This window comes from Dermacentor variabilis, chromosome 3 (genome assembly GCF_050947875.1).
Source record: "Dermacentor variabilis isolate Ectoservices chromosome 3, ASM5094787v1, whole genome shotgun sequence".
Lineage (NCBI taxonomy): Eukaryota > Metazoa > Arthropoda > Arachnida > Ixodida > Ixodidae > Dermacentor > Dermacentor variabilis.
In genome coordinates this window covers 149,563,975-149,584,147 of record NC_134570.1, presented here as the reverse complement: position 1 = coordinate 149,584,147, position 20,173 = coordinate 149,563,975, and the positions used below count along the sequence as shown (strand labels likewise).

At 49.5% G+C, this 20,173-nt stretch overlaps 1 protein-coding gene across 2 annotated transcripts in view; it reads right to left on the bottom strand.

The window, feature by feature from the left end:
- Positions 1–20,173, bottom strand: part of LOC142574256 (uncharacterized) — a 157,047-nt gene that overhangs the window by 6,048 nt on the left and 130,826 nt on the right. For both annotated transcript variants that reach the window (XM_075683384.1, XM_075683385.1), the window contains 2 exons: positions 17,885–18,000; positions 6,099–6,146 (listed from right to left, as the gene is read on the bottom strand). In XM_075683384.1, the coding sequence (XP_075539499.1) occupies positions 6,099–6,146; positions 17,885–18,000 (164 nt within the window). The remainder of the gene's footprint in view (positions 1–6,098; positions 6,147–17,884; positions 18,001–20,173) is intronic.

Genomic DNA, 20,173 nt, shown 5'->3' with positions numbered 1-20,173 from the left:
CTGTTCGCCTCCAACTCTTCGAGACTGGTTGCCCGGGGGTGACGGTGCGGTCGGTAAGCGCGCGCGCAGCGTCGTGGGCTGCCTCGTCGAGGTTGGGTGGTGCGCCCGGGATCCGACCTAGGTGAGCGGGTAACCAGATAATATTACGGTGTTCGAGGGTGCTCGGATCAGCGCCGCGGAGGACGCGTAATGCCTGGTCGGAGACGATTCGTCTCTCGAACGCTTTGATTCCCGATCTCGAGTCGCTGAATATTGTCTTTCGCTTATTGTCGAGCATTGCCAGGGCTATGGCCACTTGCTCCGCCACCTGGTGGTCACGTGTGCGTACCGTGGCGGCGTTTAAAGTCCGTTGCGAGGACGAGACCGCTACCGCGGCGAAGGCTCGGTTGCATCGGTAGGCGGCGGCGTCCACGAAAGCGACGTCGTTCGCTATCTTGTTTATCTTTTTTCTAATGCGGTGGCCCGGGCTAGGCGCCTGCCTCGATTGTGTTCCGGATGTTGTTTCGCAGAATGGGTGCAATCGTGATAAGGTCGCGGAGCTCGCGGAGAACCGGCGTGAACTCCGGTGGATCCTGGGTGTTCGGTGGGAAGTAGCCGAGCTCGTGCAGGATGTGACGGCCGGTCTTGGTCATCGTCAGTCGTATCATCTGCGTTCTCTCCTGAGCCTCAGCGACCTCTTCGAGCGTATTGTGCACCCCGAGCTCGAGGAGTCTATACGTCGGCGTGGTGATCGGGAGCCCAAAGGCCCGCTTCACTACCTTTCGGATGAGTGTATTGAGCTTGTGACGCTCCGATTGTTTCCACTTGTGCATTGCTGCGACGTATGTAAAGTGACATAGGACGAACGCCTGCACGAGACGCAGCACATTGTCTTCTTTGAGGCCCTGGTGATGACTGGCCACTCTGCGTACGAGTCGTATTGCGTTGTCCCTCTTTGTCGTCAGCTTGTGGACCATTTGGATGTTTGATCCGCCTGTCTCGATAATCATTCCCAGTACTCGGATGGAGTCGACCCTGAGGATTAGGCGACCGCCTCTGGTGCGGACGGTGATGTTGCGCTCAGTCGGTGGTTTCCATCCCTTAGGCCTTTTGCCTTGTCGTTTTGGGCAGTACAACAACAGCTCCGATTTGGCGGAGGAGCACTTGAGGCCCGTGTGGTCGAGGTAGGACTCGGCGGCTTCGACTGCATCCTGCAGAGCGGATTCGGCAAGGCCGTCCGACCCCTCGGAGCACCAGATGGTGATGTGGTCCGCGTATATCGTATGGTTGTGGCCTTGTGTCTTCCAGAAGCGTTCGGAGAGCCCAATCATCACTAGGTTAAGCAGCGTTGGTGAGAGGAGGGAGCGCTGGGGGTTGCCACGCTGTCCGAGCTCGACTTCTTCCGACGTGAGGTCTCCGGCACGGAGCACGGCCTTGCGACGGGTTATGAAGGAGCGGACGAACTCGTAGAGCCGGCACCCGAGGCCTAGGTCCGAGATCGCCTTAAGTATTGCCGAGTGTTCGATGTTGTCGAACGCCTTTCCTGGTCGAGGCCTAGTATGGAGCGGGTGCCCCATGTGGCCTCGGCGTCTATGATCTGGTGTTTCAGGAGAAGCATCGTATCCTCCGTCGAGAGTCGGGGTCGGAAGCCGATCGTGTGGTGTGTGAAACAGTCCTTGTCTTCGAGATAGCGGCCGACTCTGTTGAGTACGACATGCTCAGCCACCTTACCCACACACGTGAGTGACATGGGGCGAAGGTTATCGACGCCAGGCGCTTGCCCGGTTTCGGAATGAAGATCGTCTGGGCGAGCTTCCAGGCGTCAGGTAACTCGCTCCTCCCGCACACGTCATTGATGGCGCCCGTGAGGTACACGACCGAGGGGTCGTCTAAGTTTCGCAGGAGCTTGTTGGTTATGCCATCGGGCCCCGGTGCGAAACGGCCGTTTAGTTCGTGGAGAGCCCGGTACCTCTTCGACGGAAAATTCGGCTTCGAGGAGGCTGTTGTCGGTACCTGTGTAATCGGGATGTAGGGTCGGTGGGCCTGTGGGTATCGGCAAGTGCTTATGCAGGAGGGCCTTGAAGGCGCCATCCGGCGAAGCGGTGCCTTTGGCCTGGTGAAGGACTTTGGTGAGCGAGTGGCGCTGGATCGTGCGGGTGTTGGTGTCGTCGAGCAGGTGTTTGAGGAGGTTCCACGTCTTCCCGTTGCGGACCTATCCGTCAACCGAGTTACACACGTCGTCCCATTGCTGGTTGGATAGGGTGCTTCAGTGTTCCATTATGGTCTTGTTCAGTTCTGCAATGCATTTGCGGAGCCTGTGGTTGAGGCGCTGACTCTTCCATCGTGTCAGTAGAGACTGTTTGGCCTCGAGCAAGTGGGCGAGGCGGCTGTCCGTCTTATCGGTTGGCATATCCGTGCTGAATGTTTTCGTGGCCTTACTGACGTCGGCCTTGAGCTGAAACCGTCCACGTCTCGAGGTTCGGGCAGTGCAGGGAGGGAGTCGTGAGGCGCGAGTCTTGCGAAAGAGGTCCCAGTCGGCCCATGTGTACGACTTGGGCTTCCTGACGATGCTGGTTAAGCACGGCCAGTATGAGATGGTCGCTGCCAAGATCCTTCGCAAGATTGGACCAGCGGGCATCGGCTGTTTTCTTCACGAAGCAGAGATCCGGGGTGGTGTCTCTGTGCGTGGACATGCCGATGCGGATAGGGAACATCTTGCCTGTCACTAGGGTGATATCCAGCTTGTTCGCATGGTGCCACAGCGCGGTGCTTTTGGGGGTGTCATATATGTAACCCCAGGTGCGATGCGCAGCGTTAAAGTCGCCAGCTATCGCGAGCGGGTTTGAGCCTGCAAGACGAATGGCTCTCTGGAATTGGCGTCGGAGACGTTGACTCTTTAGTCTGGAGCTGCTGTACACGCTGAGGATGTACACACTTTGTCGGGACACGTCGCTTGGGACAATCTCCATCATGACGTTGTCCACCACGGACGTGCCGAGGTCATGCGCGAGGCAGGTGATCTTTTTAAAGACCAGCGTGGTGGGTGGTACTACGTCCTCCTGCGAGGCCTGGTAATCACTGGTAACCGGTGAACGTGGCGGTGTGTGTTAGAGTTTCTTGCAGTAGGATCACGTGGGGCTTGGCGTCGTGGCTGCGTAGGTATTGCTGCAAGGAGGCTTTAAGCGCAGTAAAGCTCCTGCAGTTCCACTGCCAGATGCGGAACGCTTCATCTCGCCTGGCCATGTTGCTGTTTGTGGGGGTCGGCCCGGGCGCCTGACGGTTGGAAGGAGGCCGAGTGCGCGGGTGGATTGGCCGTGGGGTGTTGTGGCGAGACCAGCTTACCAGCGGGAATGGTGGGGGCTACAACGTTTTCGAGATAATGTTCGACTGTCCCCAAACGATTATCGTCGGCCGTGAGGGTGGACTGTGCGCGGGCCATATTCTCTCCGAGAAAGCGGAGGCTCGCTTTAATTGCCGACAGCGTACTTTTAATATCTTTTAACTCGGGTTTCAGTTCTTGTAGGGCGCGAGCAACGGCGCGTTTCTTGCGTGCGCTCTCGCCGTAGGCGCTGCCAGTGCTAACAGGTTGCGGTGGTGGTGACGGGGCTACTGCCTTGGCGGCGTTCTCGGCGGCGGGCATAATGGATGCGCGTGCGCTCCTGTCGTTTTGTAGTTCGGCAATCGCGGCCGTAAGCCTGTAGATTGCATCTTTCATATCGGCGTTTTCGCGTTTGAGTAACGCTATCTCGGATGTGTTAATGTCTATAACGTGCGCTGGGAGTGAGCCCTAGCCTACCTGTGATGTGGTGTAGCTTCTTCTTCCCCGGACGACGTCCGTCCAGGTGAGGGTGCCTGGTGTCTTCTTGATCGTTAGTGATGCCGGCGAGCTTGAAAATCGTTGACAGGAGGGCCAGAAGCGGGATCCGGAACGGGAGCCGGAACGGGACTCGAGCCTAGACTTGGAGCGAGAAACGGAGTAGTCCTGAGATGCGCCGCGCGGCGCACTACGGAAGCGGGCCCGGGGTCGGCTACGGGATGTCGATGCCCGCCTGGAGTGGCTCCAGGATCGGCCCCTGGGTCTGGACTGGGATCGGTTGTTCTCAGCGGCCCGGGCACCTCCAGGGAGGTGCGCGTAGTCGTCTTCGATGGTAGCGATGGCGGACTTGGGCATTGTAGTACAGTCGTCGCCGTTCCTCGTCGAGTGTGCTCTCCCCGATCGCTGTCGTCGCCCCACGTATGGAATGTGGTAGCGTCCCTTGCACGCTTTGTCGGCGGTGAGAAGGGGACCACAGCATAGCTTACATTTGGGTGCACAGTGGTGCTCCCGAGTGGGGTTTGAGGCACCACAGCCTCGGCAGACAACGTCCCCAGTGTTTGGGCACACGTCCGCACGGTGGCCGAGCCGACCGCAGTCGCAACATATGTCGACCTGCCTGCGGTATAGCGTGCAAGGCATGAGAACCGATCCGTAGCGCATGAAAGTGGGCCCTTGATGGCCGTCGAATGCCAGGATTACTGCGGTGGTGGTGCCTATGCGCTTGGCGACCAATGCTAGTGGATTTTTCTCATTGACGATTTTCGAGTCGATGTCCGTCGGCCCGTCTTGCACAGGGACCCCGCGGATGACTGCCTTGCAAGTGGACTGTGGTGCCGCTTCGCAGGCGCTGATCTCGTGGGCAATGCCTTGGATGCAAATTTGCTTTACTCGCACGTAGCCGTTAGTATTTTCTCTGAGCGAGTGCTTGCTACGAAGATATTCTCTTTGTTGTTGGGGCATAGCGTGTCCGAGTGTTGTTGTGCCGGGCCGAGGCCGGCCGAGGCGGAAATGGTGTCGGCAACCACGGCAGGGCCAACCGGTTAAGTCCCCCACGAGGCCTTATAATAATACGGATGTCATCTTTTGGCAATGGCGGCATTCTGCTCGCGCGGTTGATGGCGTTTCTAGCGTTTTCACGGCCGCGAGTTTCAGTTCCTCCACGTTTCAACACGCCATATGGAGGAGTAGGGTTAACGCACTCACGTTCGGCTGCGGCGGGGCGAGACGCGGCAGTCTGCCACCGTTGATCCGGGGTGATTTCCTCCACGGCAATGTCCTCCCCGGCCACTTGGTGTTCCATGTCTGTGCAGAAAAACTGCAGCCCAAGCGGCGGCGGCGACGACGTGGAAGACAGAGCAACGCGCCAGAAGCGGCGCCGCGCTAGCGTGCGCTCGCCACGTCGGATCAGAGGCTCCACTCCTTAGGGCCAGCGAGGCGGCGGCCAAGCGACGATGGTAAAACCGCTGTATAAGGTAGAGATAAACACTCACAGTGTCCAGGAAAGTGTCCACAGAGTCTGTGCGCAGCTTCACGAAGCCGTCGTGCACAAATATTCCCGTGAAATCGTGAAAAATCGCCACGAGAAGACTGGTAGAAACAAGAGCCCAATTGAATTCGTCCGCACACTCCGGCGTCTTCTTCCTCCCACTTCTGATATGCTAAGGCAGACGTTACAGCACTAACTGTCGCAGAACGGAAATCACAGCAACATAGACTTTTGCGATAGCCAATCTTACTAGCTGTTTGCCAGTATGCGATCCAAACAGGGTGAGCGATTTCTTATTTTTAATTTGAACAGTGCAAATCAAGGCGCAGGGAAGAATTTCTCGAAGGAACACACCAACACTAAATCCCAATAGTTTCTAACATAAAGCGCAAACTGCTTTCTAAGCTTATTCAACGCTCCCCACCAATATATGCGTCTATATACATATTTTTAGGCAACGTAGGATCTGTGTGAGTTCTACTATCGAACATGAACCAAATAGCCCAACAAGGTATTTTAGTAAAGCGAGTCCTGGAGCTACTACAATGTTTACAATCGACGCGCATACCAAGAACTTCTTCAACGTCACCCCTTGAAGTTTCGAAAGATCAAGGAGAGTATTCAGAGCCATAAAGAATCGCTGTTTTTTCCTCTGGGCACGTTGCTGCACTCTTAATGACCACAACACCTCGTCAGTATATTTATTTTATCAATTAGGGCTCTCTTTGCTCAAACCCTTCATGTACACGAAATTTTCATTCCACAACCATGTTCAGCCTTGAAAGGACAGACGGCTGAACCATGTTCGAAGCTTACCTAATTTATAATCTGTTGTAAATGTCTTCGGCTCAGGCAATTTGTCAACTGGAAATAAAAAAGGCACCAAAATAAATAAACACGCTTTGTTTGAGGATTAGCGTGTTGCGAGCTCGACCAGAAGTTTTCTCTGTCAACCGATTTGCTTAGATGCGAAATACAGGTTGAATAAAGGACTTCATGTGCTCCTTTTTATTTTGTTTTACAGTGGTATTTTCACAGTAAAATTGTTCAGCATTGTATCATAATCAACAGATATTACTGCAAATTGGTACAAATTCACAATTCTAGTATTGGCATTGGCAAATTATTACTAGTATTGGCAAATTGGTACAAATTCACAAATTCTTAGTGGCTGTGAGTCATACTTTTCCAGCAAAACCGAAGTCATACTTTTTTTGAAAACTCAGAGCAGCGTTTGCTTTCTTTAATCAAAATTTTTCTCAAACATACTGCTGTTCGTAAGAAGAGTTGCAAGCCGGTCGCAGAAGTGAAAAATATTCACGAAAGCAGTCCCGCATTGACAAACAACTCTTATTAATCAAAAGCTGTTTCGCATGCCTATCGCAGAACGATTTTACCTGCGCGCGTCACGCACCCGCTCCCTCGTGGGATACGCGCCCTATCGCGATCTTGGGTCAAGCTTTTAAAACACATTAGAAAATTGTGGAAGCCCGAAAGCAACGCACTACATTGCATGGTAGCATAGTGTAACATTTATAGTCTTTCACTAGTTTTGTAAAATCATCTTCGATTGTTTTTACAGAGTGTTTCCCCTTCAGATTCTTTTTGTGATTTTTAACATAATCGTATAGCGGTTCCTTGTCTCCAAGAGCACTTGGACAATGCTCAAATTCGCCCTATCACTTGAATTCAGTCGAGCTTTATTGAATGCAATTCATAAATGTGCTTATAGATAACGTACGCGTCTTCACATCTAACAGGTAATCAGGAATTAAAAAGGCACAAAAGCAAGTGAAGAACACTGCTGTTATCGCAGAAAAATTATTGTGGCCCAAATTCTGTGAAGGAATATTATAGCGTAACAAAAGCGTGAATCGGTAAGGAACTAGCCAGCAACTTCCTGGCCACTTATTTGACTCCAGTAGGTCATCCTATGAGCTTCGCTGTTCATAAAAGCTTTTCGTACGTGTTCGCTAATATAGCGAAATGCGAAACTACGTGTCAATCCTTTGGTGAAAGTTTCCTATTCGCGCATTTGGCATGAAAATTGGTCTCACGTTGCCACACATGGCAGTCACGCCTCCGCTTAGTCACTATGGGCTGCGGAAAAGCCTACAGCATGCGCGATGAGCGCGCATGCTGCGGCTCTGAGGAAATTGACATAGACTTGCAAGTTTAAGCAAACGAAGTTTAATGGCATGTGATCGCTATTTAAATTCAGTAAAGTGCGACAGTACTAGTAATGCGATACATCAAATCATACTGCACGTGCTTTCTGATATAGTTGGGTATTCTGTGTCTAGTTGGTTATAGTTCTGTTGTAGTTGGGTATTAAGTGGCTTTGAAAGCTGCGATATAAGAGCTGAAACAAGCAGCACCTAGAATGCAGATGCTCATTACGACTTCAAATGCTTCTGCTGCTGCGGTCCCAGCAGATGTATTCCATTTATTTATGTATTTATTCATTCATTTATTCGTTCCTTCGTTGATTCATTCATTCATTCATTCATTTATTCCAGCATTTATATCATGCCGCACACATACTGTGAAGCCGCAGCGTGAAACAACAGGCACTGACTAAATAAACTGAATAACTTCGTTCTTTTTATTTGCTTGAGTATTTTCATGCTTCAGATTTATTTAGTAGTATGAGCGCGCACCGACATGCCCACCTATCATTCGATCTATAAAGGCGCAACCACATGCACGCGATTTTCGAGCGACGGCGACGAGCGACCGGTTTTTCCGTCGAGCAGGGCGATCCGTCACTGTCGCTTGTGGCGTCACCGGTTTTTGGCCAGCCAGAAAATTTCGCTTATGGGCGAAAGCATCACCGGCGACTTCCGCCGAGGACAGCGTGATTGCGCAAGAATATGGCAGCAACCAGTGCACCCCCTTCGATCTGAATTTCTAGGGCCGAATCATAACGGTTCGGAAAGGAACCCGTTCGCTTGGCTTCATCTAATTCGTCAAAATTTTGCTTGCGTCAGAGGCCGTCAGAGACTGAGGTGCGGCACCGCAAATTATGATCACGTCACGCAACTGTCAATCATTTCCAAAGCGAACCCGTCTTTGCCAAAGAGCGGAACCGGCGAAGGGGTAGTCCGCTTTGGATTCCGTTGCTGTGGCTTGGCTGTTGGCTTGCGACCCTGGCTGCGCGCGCCGTTCGCGCGACCCCGGAGAAACGCGGGCGTCGCGGGTGCGTCCGTTAGTTGCTTTGGAGGTTATTACTTGCCTTTTTCGTCTGCTTGGCGTTGCTCTTTCGGCGTCGACCACGGCGGGAAGTGCGATATGCGTTCGAAGAAATGACGGATAATTTTTGCACTACACCTGCCGGCTTTCTAAGTAGGCCTTCTGCAGGCTACGCTGCGAACTGGAGGAGACTCGGTTGCTAGCGTACCAGTGGTCATTCCACGCAGAGGAAGGAATTGGACGCTGCGGTTCAGCGCCAGCGCCATGCAACTCCCAGAGGTCGGTCAGAGGTGAAGCACTCATCAGAATGGCCTAGATCACCGCTGGCGACGTTCTCCAAGAAGTTTCTCTCCGTAATTACTGCGTTGGCCGGTAGAAGGGCTGGGTCAGCTTTCCCGTGACCTCCGCTTTAAAGTCAATGCCAAGGAGATATTTGCATTTTGAGATCGAATTCCCAGTGCTATCGCCAGCGTCAATAGCTCGCAGATCGCCGTTCAGCAATCAGAAGGCTTCAGCCTAGGCTGGTTCAGTGCTTCCTTCGTTCGGCTGATAAAACTATACAGTCAGCACGGGAAGATATTGTCAAGATCTCTTATTTGGCTGCCCGTTTTTCTCTAATTCGGGAATGCCGCACTTTGTTCCTCAATTTCACGGCACAGTGCGCACCCTCAGCACCACGCTCTTCGATTTTACTTCGCGCAGGCAATGCAGGGACCGTATATCGTAATGTTTGATTCCAAGTTACATTGCTTCTCTCGCGCGACGCGCCGTGGTGCAGATCGCAGGGACAGCGGCAGCGCGGCGGCGAGCAAGTTATGTCCGAGCCGATGACGAAGGGCGAAGAAAGAAGGAAAATTTATATAGTCGGCTGGTAACAGTGCCCCTAAGAACCAGTTCACGGTTTTGTCGCACTGGCTACTGAAGAAGTTCTGACAGTGTGTTGCTGTTGCGTGCATCATGCGACCTCCTGGTAGCAGACGACACAGTGCTGCGCTCTGCCAACTCATTTACGCTCGCGATACCGGCTGTCGGCTCAGAATGAAAAATAATTATGTTAATAAATTACTTCTGCATTGCGTCAACGCCCAGCACCACACCTTTATACTTCAGAACTTGCCGTATAATATTTATTTTTTATATATTTATTTATCAAGCAGAAAGCTTTTGCATTTCCTCAATTAGCGCGTCATACAGTGACGTGCACGTCATAAATGGCACCCTCTCTTCTATTGGTCGCGTCCTCCCCTTCTTCCGCCACCGGCTTGGGAGTGGCACATTTAGTGACATGAGCGGCGAAGCGGATGGTTCGTATTCCGAACCGTTATAAGATTCGGCCCCTGGGCACTATTCTCGACACGCATGACGGCTGTATGGCGGCCATTATCCGCCATGTTGAATCTCTGATTGGCTGTGGAGAGCTCACGTGCCTTGAAATTTGTACCGGGAAAGGGAACTTTTGCAAAATGCAATTTTGAGTTTTCATCAATATGACGAAACGTGACGTGGAGCTGCAAATTTGATCGACTAATACATTCTTTTGGTCCTTGCCAGCTATATTGCGACGTTAGCGCTTCAAAAAGGAAGTGGTAGCGTACAGAAGCCAGTGCAATGCATCTGCAATTTCACAAATATATGGTGGCGATCCAAGATATACGCAATACCAGCTTGCTGATGAGCTAAAGGAATATGCTGTGGGGAGCGTCACAGAAAGGGCCCTTTCGTAAACGTCAATTTGACGTTGCCTGACGTTGCATTGCGCCGTCATTGCAGATATTTTCCGCCATAATTGGTGGTGTGACGAGCCGCGAGAATTATTCTAATGAGCAGCCATATGCTACGGCCGCCGAGAGGAATGCGTATCGCGACATTTTTCCCATCATTTGGCGCCATCAAAATCTTTGCTGCATAACGCGTGCTCATAGTATTTGCATCGCTCTCGGGTAGTGGTGGCATTTGTGTTCTGGGCCATCATTTTTTAAAAGAACGCGTTTATACGAAATAATATTGGTTGAACAAAAGTTTCTGCAACGTTGTCCACTTTTAACTGCTGCGTTTGTATTGTAATCGAGATTAATGCCTTTTCGTACAATCAAAAGTTATGACAACGGCGTTTTTTTTATTTATAAAAAGGAATGTACGTAAGGCGGAGCGTTGAGCTTTCCTCCCGCGGTGCGAGTAACCAGCGAAGTGAACAAGAGATGGCAGTGCCGGCGCTTGCGTTGCTCAAGCGGATATCTCTGGAGCGCAACGCTACCGGTGATATTCGGCCTTTCTCAGCCAGCCGACTCAGGCTAAGTCACTTGCGTTTCAGGACATAGCGATAACGTGGCCTAGAACGTGCGCGCATCCCCACTGTAGGTCGGGTATGTTATACCAAGGCGGTAAACAAGCGCGCTGCCGCCAACGTACGATGGCTCATTCCATTTCCCGGGGACACGCATCCTAGCTAATGAAGCAGACGAAGGCTTCTACGCAGCAGACGAGGGAAGCGCGAAGCGTTTTCGACGGAATAATCATGCGCTTTGATCTAGCTGCTTTATTTTTACTGCGGATGAAAACTTTTTTGCTTTACCGAGAAGGCATTCCGCCATTTTCTTCGATACGTGACGTAGACGCGACGCGAATAAAATACCGCTGATTGCCCCATTTTGCTTTCGTAACGTGAGGCCAACTTGACGTTTTGCCTAAGAAACTGAAATGAAGGCACTGAACGTAACGTTCTCGGTGAAGCAAAACAGTTTGCCTCCGCAGCAAAAATAAAGCAGCTAGCTCAAAGCGCATGATTATTCCGTTGAAAACGCTTCTCGCTTCCGTCGTCTTCTTCATACAAGCCGTCGTCTGCTCCATGGGCTAGGATGCGTGTCCCCGGGAAATGGAATGAGTCATCGTATGTTGGCGCCAACGCACTTGTTTTTTTTTCCTTGAGACAACATACACTCAAAGAAAAATCCCGGGTAAAACGGGAGTAACTGGGCAGTTAGTCCTAAAAAGGGCGCTTTCGTCGCTCAAGGGAGTAACTACATAAATGTGCGTGCCGCGTGCAAATTTGGAGAGTAATTGTTTAGTTCATGGTCGGAAAGAGAGAAACGGGAGGAGGAACGGCAACTGTTACTCCCCATGTGCTCGCTACATTCGTTCGTGTCGTGGAGGGATGCAGCAAAAACGGTGTTGTCTATAAATCGTGAATAGTTCGAAGTTCCTACACTGTCTATTAAACCACATGAAACGCAGCACTTTGCCTCTTCGTGAGAAAATTGTGTGAAATTTAAAAGCTGGAATGTGAAGAGCCATGCCCTTCGTGTGCACACCAAAGGTGAGCGATACACATTAAACGCGCAATCATTGATGGACTGCCAGATTTTGCTGGTGAATAGTAGCTAAGTTCCCTGTGTTAAAACGAGATTACGAACTTTAATGAAGCGATGTCTAGCTCAAACGGGACGCACTAAGCGAAAGAGAAATTGTCCTTCTCTGTCGTCTTAGGTGCTCCGTTTGAGCTCGCTAAACGTTTACATGGCGTAGTGACTCAGTTTAAGTCACCCTAAGAATACTCGGGCAGATTTCTTTTCGCACTCGCTTATGGTTGCAAGAACACTCAACGTTACACTCTCACCGCACAGCATACAGAAATGCCGAGGCGCCTTTATACTGCCGCACCTGCGCTCCGATGCTTAACCTGTCTCAATCCCTGTCCCGTCAACCGATCTGCCCTGACGCAGTTCTTGGCAACAAAAATTTTCTATGTATTGCAAGTTATCCATTGTGCTAGGCTATACATCCAACGCTTTCACCGTATCTTTGCAACCTTCGTATGGTCTTCAACTGTTGAGCCCATGAGGCGCGATAATATCTTTAGGCCTGTTAGTGAAGGTGGGCTGGGCTTAGTACATCTTTATGTGCGGCAAATAGTGTCTCGTTTCTTCTATTTTCGCGATACTTCCCATCCTGTAATTCGTTCATACATGCAAGTCACACTTGTTAATGTGTTACCTGATTTAGTTGTTTCTTCAAGTTTTTCTTCGCGCTTATGATTGTGGGGGTTCATGCAAGAAGTTTACTTGGCGGTTCGTTTCCTGACAGTTCGGTTTTCCACTGAATACTTGTATTCTGTGTCGCGCAAAACGTTGTACAAAGACTTACTATCCATGCTATTTCCGCCTCCACTTTACCGATCAATATACATTAAATTGCCAGGCCACGATGTGCTAAAGCGAGTTCGCAAAATGTATTTATCCCCTTGCTGCAAAACATTCTTTTATAAAGTTCACAGTGAAACCATACCGGTTAAAACATGGCTACAAAAAAAGGGTATCTTTGTCTCTTCTGTTAACTGTCGCCTTTGGGATGTACCAGAGACAATTGAACATTGTTTTATTAGCTGCACCGACGCCATCCTATTTTGGGATGTCCTCCAACGGACTTTAAAGAAAGACTTTGAGATTAACGCTCATACTGTGCGATACCTGCTACCAACCTGTGATAATAGTGCGCCTTTCGATATGTTTTTTGTAGTGGGAATGCACAGTTTGTGGAAAACGCGAATGATGGACCGCAACGCCGAAACGGTTGTACCTACAAGTTCAAATTTCATCCAAATGACACTACACCTAAAGCAGGTTTATGATGGACTCGGTGTACAACCGGACTGGTACCCTATTTTGTTGAGGTGCTTATCCTTGCCACCCTTCTAAAGTGACACGAACGTTTCTACTCACAGTATGAACGCTACCTTTTCTGTGTGTGACTTTCATTGTGCCCTTCATTCTCTGACTATGCAGAACTGGTGAACGTCTGGTTGAATGGTTGAATGCAACTATAATAAATACCATGAAAGAAAGAAAAAAAATCTGCCCTGACGCAGTAATTAGAGCAATTGACTTGTTAGCGAGTGGACGTGAATTCAAATCCTACTTTTGGGCGCGTTTTATTTTTATTTCTTTCAGCTCAGTAGATTTTTTTATCAGGGTATAAATGCCTAATTTCATTAATTCCCTCTTTACGGAGCATCTGAAGTAACCGTTACTCCCTTGAGCAGCGTCGAAAAAGAGCAACTGTTAGTCCTCGTTGGAGTAACGGCATGGGGAGTAACAGTTCATCCCCTCGCACTTACCGCCTAAAGGGAGAAATGGTTGTAGCAGATCACTTCAACCCCTAAGGGAGTAAACTCAATACCCCATTTCCTCCTTTTGTTCTTGGTGTACGCGACCTACCAGTGGTGATACGCGCACGTTCTAGGCCATGTTATCGCTATCTCGTGAAATGCAAGGGACTCAGCCCGACTCGGCTGGCTGAGAAACTGCCGCATATCACCGATAGAGTTGCGCACCAGAGATATCCACTAGCGCGACGCAAGCGCCGGCTCTGCCGTCTCTTTTTCCCTTCGCTGGTTACTCGCACCGCGGCAGGTAACTTGAAGGCGCCGCCTTGCGTGCATTCCTTTTTATAAATTAAAAAGACGCCATTGTCATAACTTTTGATTGTGCGAAAAGACACTGATCTTGCTTACAATAATAACGCAGCAGCGAAAAGTGAACAACGTTGCAGAAAGTGTGCTATGTTCAACCAATATTATTTCATATAAATGCGTTCTTTAAAAAAAAGATGACCCCAAACACAAATGCCAACACCACCCGAGAGCGATGCGAATACTATGGATGGATGGATGGATGGAGTAACTTTATAAAAAGGTCCTGCGAGCTACGGGGCGCAAGGTCCCATAGAGCGGGCTACTCCCACGTTGGGACCGGGAGTTGGAACTCCCTGGCCGCATCGTGGGCTCGCTGGACGGCCCAGAGCTGCTCCGCCAGGTCCGTGCTGCGTAATGCGTCTTGTAGCCTGGCGGAGTCTTGATCCTTGTTTGCGTGGGTCCGACCACACGGCCAGAGCAAGTGATGTACGTCTAGTGTGCTATGGCAATTTTCGCAATATGATGTTTTGTATTTCTGGGTCTAGGGGAAATCAAGTCCCAGAAATACTATGAGCACGCGTTATGAACAAAATATTTCCATGGCGCCAAACGACGGGAAAAATGTGGCGATACGCATTCGTCTCGGCTGTCATTACATATGGCTGCTCATTAGCATAATTCGCGCGGCTCGTCGCACCACAAATTATGGCGGAAAATCTCAGCAATGGCGGCCCAGCGCAACGTCGCACATTGTCAAAATGACGTTTACGAAACAGCCCTTCCTGTGACGCTCCTCACGGTATATTCCTTCAGCCAATCAACAAGCTGGCGTGGCGCATATCTTGGATTGCCACTACATATTCGCGAAATTGAAGATGCATTGCACTGGCTTCTGTATGCTGCAGCTCACATACTTTTTGAAGCGCTAACGCCGCAATATAGCTGCCAAAAACCAAAAAAATCTGTTGGTCCATAAACTCTGCAGCTCCACGTCACGTTTCGTCATCTTGATGAAAACGCAAAATTGCATTTTGCAAAACTTCCGCTTCCCGGCACAAATTTCAAAGCACCTGACCTCTCGACAGCCAATCAGAGAGTAAACATGGCGGATAATGCCGGCCGTGCAGCCGCCATGCGTGTCGAGAATAGCACCCTGGAACGGTTTTGCACTGACGAATGCAGCATAATAAAGCAAGGTGTAGCAAACCTTGGTTAGAATATTGGCCAGGGGATACGTTTGCGATTTCTTTACGGGAGCACAGTTGTATTTACCTGTATAATAACTTGAATTTGACGATACCTTGATTTATTTTCACCATGTTGCGTTTATGTGGTCACTCGACGCCGCGACGCGACAGCGTGAAAGGGTGTGCGTGTTACGTGTATATTGGTTGCCGCTTGACATAGCACATTCCTGAGCTTCGAAAACGAACTAGCAGTTGTTCGATTAGTGATTACTGCGCGAAGGCACACGGAGTTTCTTAATGCAAACCTGGCAACCTAATGCGTCCTATCAGAAAATACTTTCTATTGATAGATAGAAGTGTTTCGGTTAGATTGGTTTATTATCAGTTAGGTCTTCCGTTTACCACTTTACGGCGCTGTAAACGTCTCCAAAGCAGGAAATATTTGATTGCTTTCATTTACAGCTATCCGAATCACAGCAGCCCCTGGGCGAGTAGCCTCATTTCGAACAAGACACCATGTTGCCTTAAAAGCGAAGCATATGTGTATACAACTCTGCTACGAGACATCGCCATAGAGTAACATAGTAAACGACAAGACCGGACACTCGAGCCGTTTCGCGGCCGAGCTATGGAGTGCGCCGATTCCGCTGGGTGGCAGAGCACATGAAGAAAAATGCGGCTGTGGCTGCGGCTGTGGCTGCGGCTGCGGCTAGCAGCTTGACAGGCAGCCCGACCACTGGGCACGACCCGACACCCTGCGAAGCCTAGTAAAACCACACCACCGGACTCTTTCTGCAAAATGGACCTGAACATCGTTGTTGGGTTCTTCTGCCAGCGTCTGCTTCGCCGCCGTTTCATGGTAAGGCCACAGCAAGTTCTTTTGCGCGTTGTTAACGGCTTATTATCTGCGCATTGCGTTACGTCACCGTTGGCCGCATGAACGAGTGACGGCGGCCTTGCAGCCACGAACAGCTGCTGCTCATTGACTACGCTGACTCTCATTTCACATTCTTTCTTTTTTATGCGCAGCAACGAGCGGTGATGCTAGCGATAACAGCGATGCGGCAGCGTCCGAGCTGCGAGGCACGTTCGATAGAATGACGAATAAAATAAAATGGTTCGTTAAGAAATGCGGCCTATGAACGCATGCCATTCGGGGTAGAGAGCTTTATGTTACGGGCAGCGACTGCTGAAAAAGCACGGTGCTTTAGTTTTGCAAAAGTAATGTAGCTATTTCTAAAGCGGTACACGCGCAATATTTGCACTAGAGCAATAATGCGCTCTCTCTCAACCTCTGTAGCAGGCTATATGCGCTCGAGGGTTGTTAGCTGTTCTTCATTCGGCTGGACATGCGTGTTTTCATGTTTTAATAGTCTATGGAGTCGTTACCGTTGAAAGTTCCTTGTTTCTTAGCATTTATTGCTTCCTTAACCAAAAAAATACGCGTTACATGAAGGAACGCAGCATCTCAATTATAAAGCTTTGCAGGTTCCAGTGTTGCTTATACGAAGGAACATAGCGTCTACATTCAATAGCTTTGAACCTTCCGGTATTGCTTACCTTCTGCCTGTCATTCTACGTGTTGCAGGAATATCCACCATTTCCTCAAAATACACTGTATAGCCAAAGGACATTATGCATACTCAAGGGCAAAATTCCAAGTATCAGAAGACGATTGCAAGGCTTCAAAGACATCAGGTGAAGACCCCCAACACAAAGTACTTAATTGCAGCTGTTTCATGACGGACACACTGGCTTACACATTCAAGATGAGGATTTTCTTGCGTGCTCAATTATTTTTGCAGTGATTTTATTTCGGCATGCAACCATTCTCATAATTTTGCTACCATAATTCACACTCCTTCGCAGAAGTACAAGAAGAAACGTCATATTTCTTTTTCCTTCAAGAACAATCCCATTTTGAGGAAAATAATTGCTGGCGTGTATGTGCATTTTTTGTTATTATCTGGATTGTTGCAACACGTCTTCTATGTGTTTTGCTTGAGCAAACTTATTGCCATCACGTCATTTATTTCCGACTATTCTCCATTATACCGGTGTCACACGACAACCTTCGATCGCGATCGAGTCCGATCCGGATCGAAATTCTCGACTGCTATTGGCTCCATCGCGCAGCTTGCGCAAAAGAACCAATCGCCACCGAGAAATTGAAATAGGATAGGGCTTGATCGCGTTTAAAAGTGCGCCGTGTGACACCCGCCTTACTTGCATTTCGCTGTTTCTTCCCGTTTTCATGTATCTGCCTCCTACAATCTTGCTGTAATAAATTGTCTGCTATTTTCGTGTTCTGGGGTGTGCAGCAAGTTCATTTATGTTCAAGGAACATGGCACATTTATTTACGATACACATTTTGGCGTGAGTTACTAAACGTACAATATCATAAGCGATAAAGTTATACTTCCTCAACAATTGGCATGATTGTTGCGCTAAGTTACAGCTTCAAACAGCAAATATGAATTTAAATGAAACTAACATGAAGTGAAACACCTTTACGCGCTCGTCGTCACAACATATAAACAGCGGCACAAGCGCCTGCATGTAATAACTCGATTTAAACACCGGTATGGGTCGCAAAAAAAGATTACGAACCGAAACTGAAATTACGGCCTCCGAGATTCGGCTGCGTGTGCGATGCGTTTCGGTTGGAGACTGATGCGTTTCGCCAATTCCGCTAGGTGCGCTGAGCGCCAAAGTCGGCCGCAGGCGCCTATGCGATTGTGCACTCTTTACGTTTACTATGTTACTTTATGGCATCGCTAGATAAGCTAACACGTTTGACTTTTCCCGAGATTACCTTTCATATCTGGGCATATGTAGTCCGGGCAACATACAGGATAGTTTCCGTACCGCCATTTCACGGGGCTCACTGCTTTGCACCTTGTCCACTCCAGGTCCTCATCGTCTAAGCACCTGCAGTTTCAAACAATTAGCCCGAAGGGCGAAGCATTGACAGGTAGCAAGGTTTAGCGCTGCGCTGGAACTCCTCGGATGATGTTCCAAGGATACGCAGTGGCATAGCTGCGCGACGCAAGACGCAGGACATTTGCTGATACGCAGCAGGAATAACGCCTGGGCGGCCACCAGGCATCTCAAAACACTGGCATAATGAGGATCTGCTACCAGCTCGATGTAGAATGCAATGTACATCGATGGTGCACGAGAGGACACTGATCTAAAACCATCGGCATGCATTGTTGAGTGGTTTAAAATTTTTATTGCGATAGCAACTATGTGAAAACTGCAGGCGCATTGCTGCCGTCGCCGTCGTCGTGAGGTTCCTTAGAAAGTCCAAGAACGATATAATCGTCGCCGCGCGCCGTATGCTGTATGTACCAGTGAAACCGTGCGAGGGTGAGCTGGCGAACGCGGCTCAATATCGCGTGTGCGAGAGAGGAAGGCGGGCCGCAAGCGCACTCTTTCCTGTCGCGCGTGAGGCACGAGGGTTAGCGAGGGAGCGGGCGTTCTCGGGTGGCTGCTGCATAGGGCGCGACGGGGCGGGCGCCATATTTTGAAACCGATCTGCGACTTGCCCAAAGTGCGCGCACGTGCTGGCCTCATTTTCAAAGCGATCTGAGGTGTTTACAGGGTGCACGTAGTGCCGGTAGCTTCGCATGTGCTGTGCTTTCGACGTTTCGTTCGCGTTGAAGCTAAAAATACACGAAGGTCAATTCGCTCGCAGCTGCTTCCGCAATTCCTCAATCCAGCGTCTTGACAGCGAGTTTCCGCTGTATTAGGGCGAGATGTGTTCATGTTTACTTGTGGGCACATGGCACCGTGCTTGTTAACTTAGTACACGGAAGTTTACAAGTTTATACGGCTGATAAAACTCCTATCCTTACTTGTAGCTATCTGCTAAATTGCTATGCGATTGGTGCTTCGCCATTCCGGCGAAACTACGACTTCTTTACGAGAGCTCACCTCTGGGTTGCTCGTTTTTACACAATGCTTGATAGCTCTAGCTTGATATTTACTGACCGTCCCAATCAGACCAGTCTTTGCCCACACATGATCAGCAAGAACACTAGAGCGCTTGCACACACAGCAGCGCGAGGCATAACGTTGCCCCGTCACCGCTTTCGAGCCGAATGAGCAGAGTGCGATAGTGCGCCCACTTTCCTTTGCTGTTGCATGACACCGGCTGTGCGTTTTGGCTTACACAACCTGAAAGCGCCTGACGAGCTTATCAAAGAAGATACGTGCTTTCTCGCCCTATCAGGAAGCGCCTTCACTATCGCCTTCATACCCGAAGCAGGCGTGCCAGTGGACACGCCTGCTTCGGGCCATATATATATGGCCCGAAGCAGGCGCCATATATATATATATATATATATATATATATATATAATCTGTCTTTGTGTGTGTGTGTGTGTGTGTCTGTCTGTGTGATATCACCGTCGGCAAGTTATCATTTCGTCCACTTCACATCCGTTTTTCATCATTATTTTCCATCCTTCAATTTAAACTACAGCTCGTTTTCTTCCCCGATGCCTTCGTTGGCTTCATTTTCTGTTGGTTTTATATGGTCAATATTAACGAAAATAGAGGCACTCGGTTTGCCTTGTTCTGTCGTTCGTTTAGCGAGAGTAACAAATTTCGCAACTCTGCTGTCATTATTTTGCATACGAGCGTTTTTATCCGCGTGCGTGCTCTCGTAAGTTTACATGTTACATGTCGTAAGTTAAGTTACATGTTACAAAAATTATGTTCCCCTTCTGCCCACCATGGCTCTGAGGGGTGCTGGCTAACACTGCCAGGGCCAGATGTAGCAAATTTAAATACCCAAGCTTGTGAACGGATAGCCGTCGCCGAAGCATAGTTTGTAGTGAAACGCTAGCGTAATGCGGAGGTGGTGGGTTCGGCTTCCACGGGCGGCAAGTTATGTTTTCGTCCACTTTCATTTCCCTTTTCTTCATTATTTTGTACATTTCAATTTACACGGCAGCTAATTTTCCCCGACGCTTTCCTTGGCTTCAATGTCTATATGGCGTTATATGGTCATAATTAACCAAAAAGTCGCAGTTTCGCCTGAAAGGCGAAGCATCGATTGCAATAACAAATTAGCAGACAGCTATATGAGGTAAGG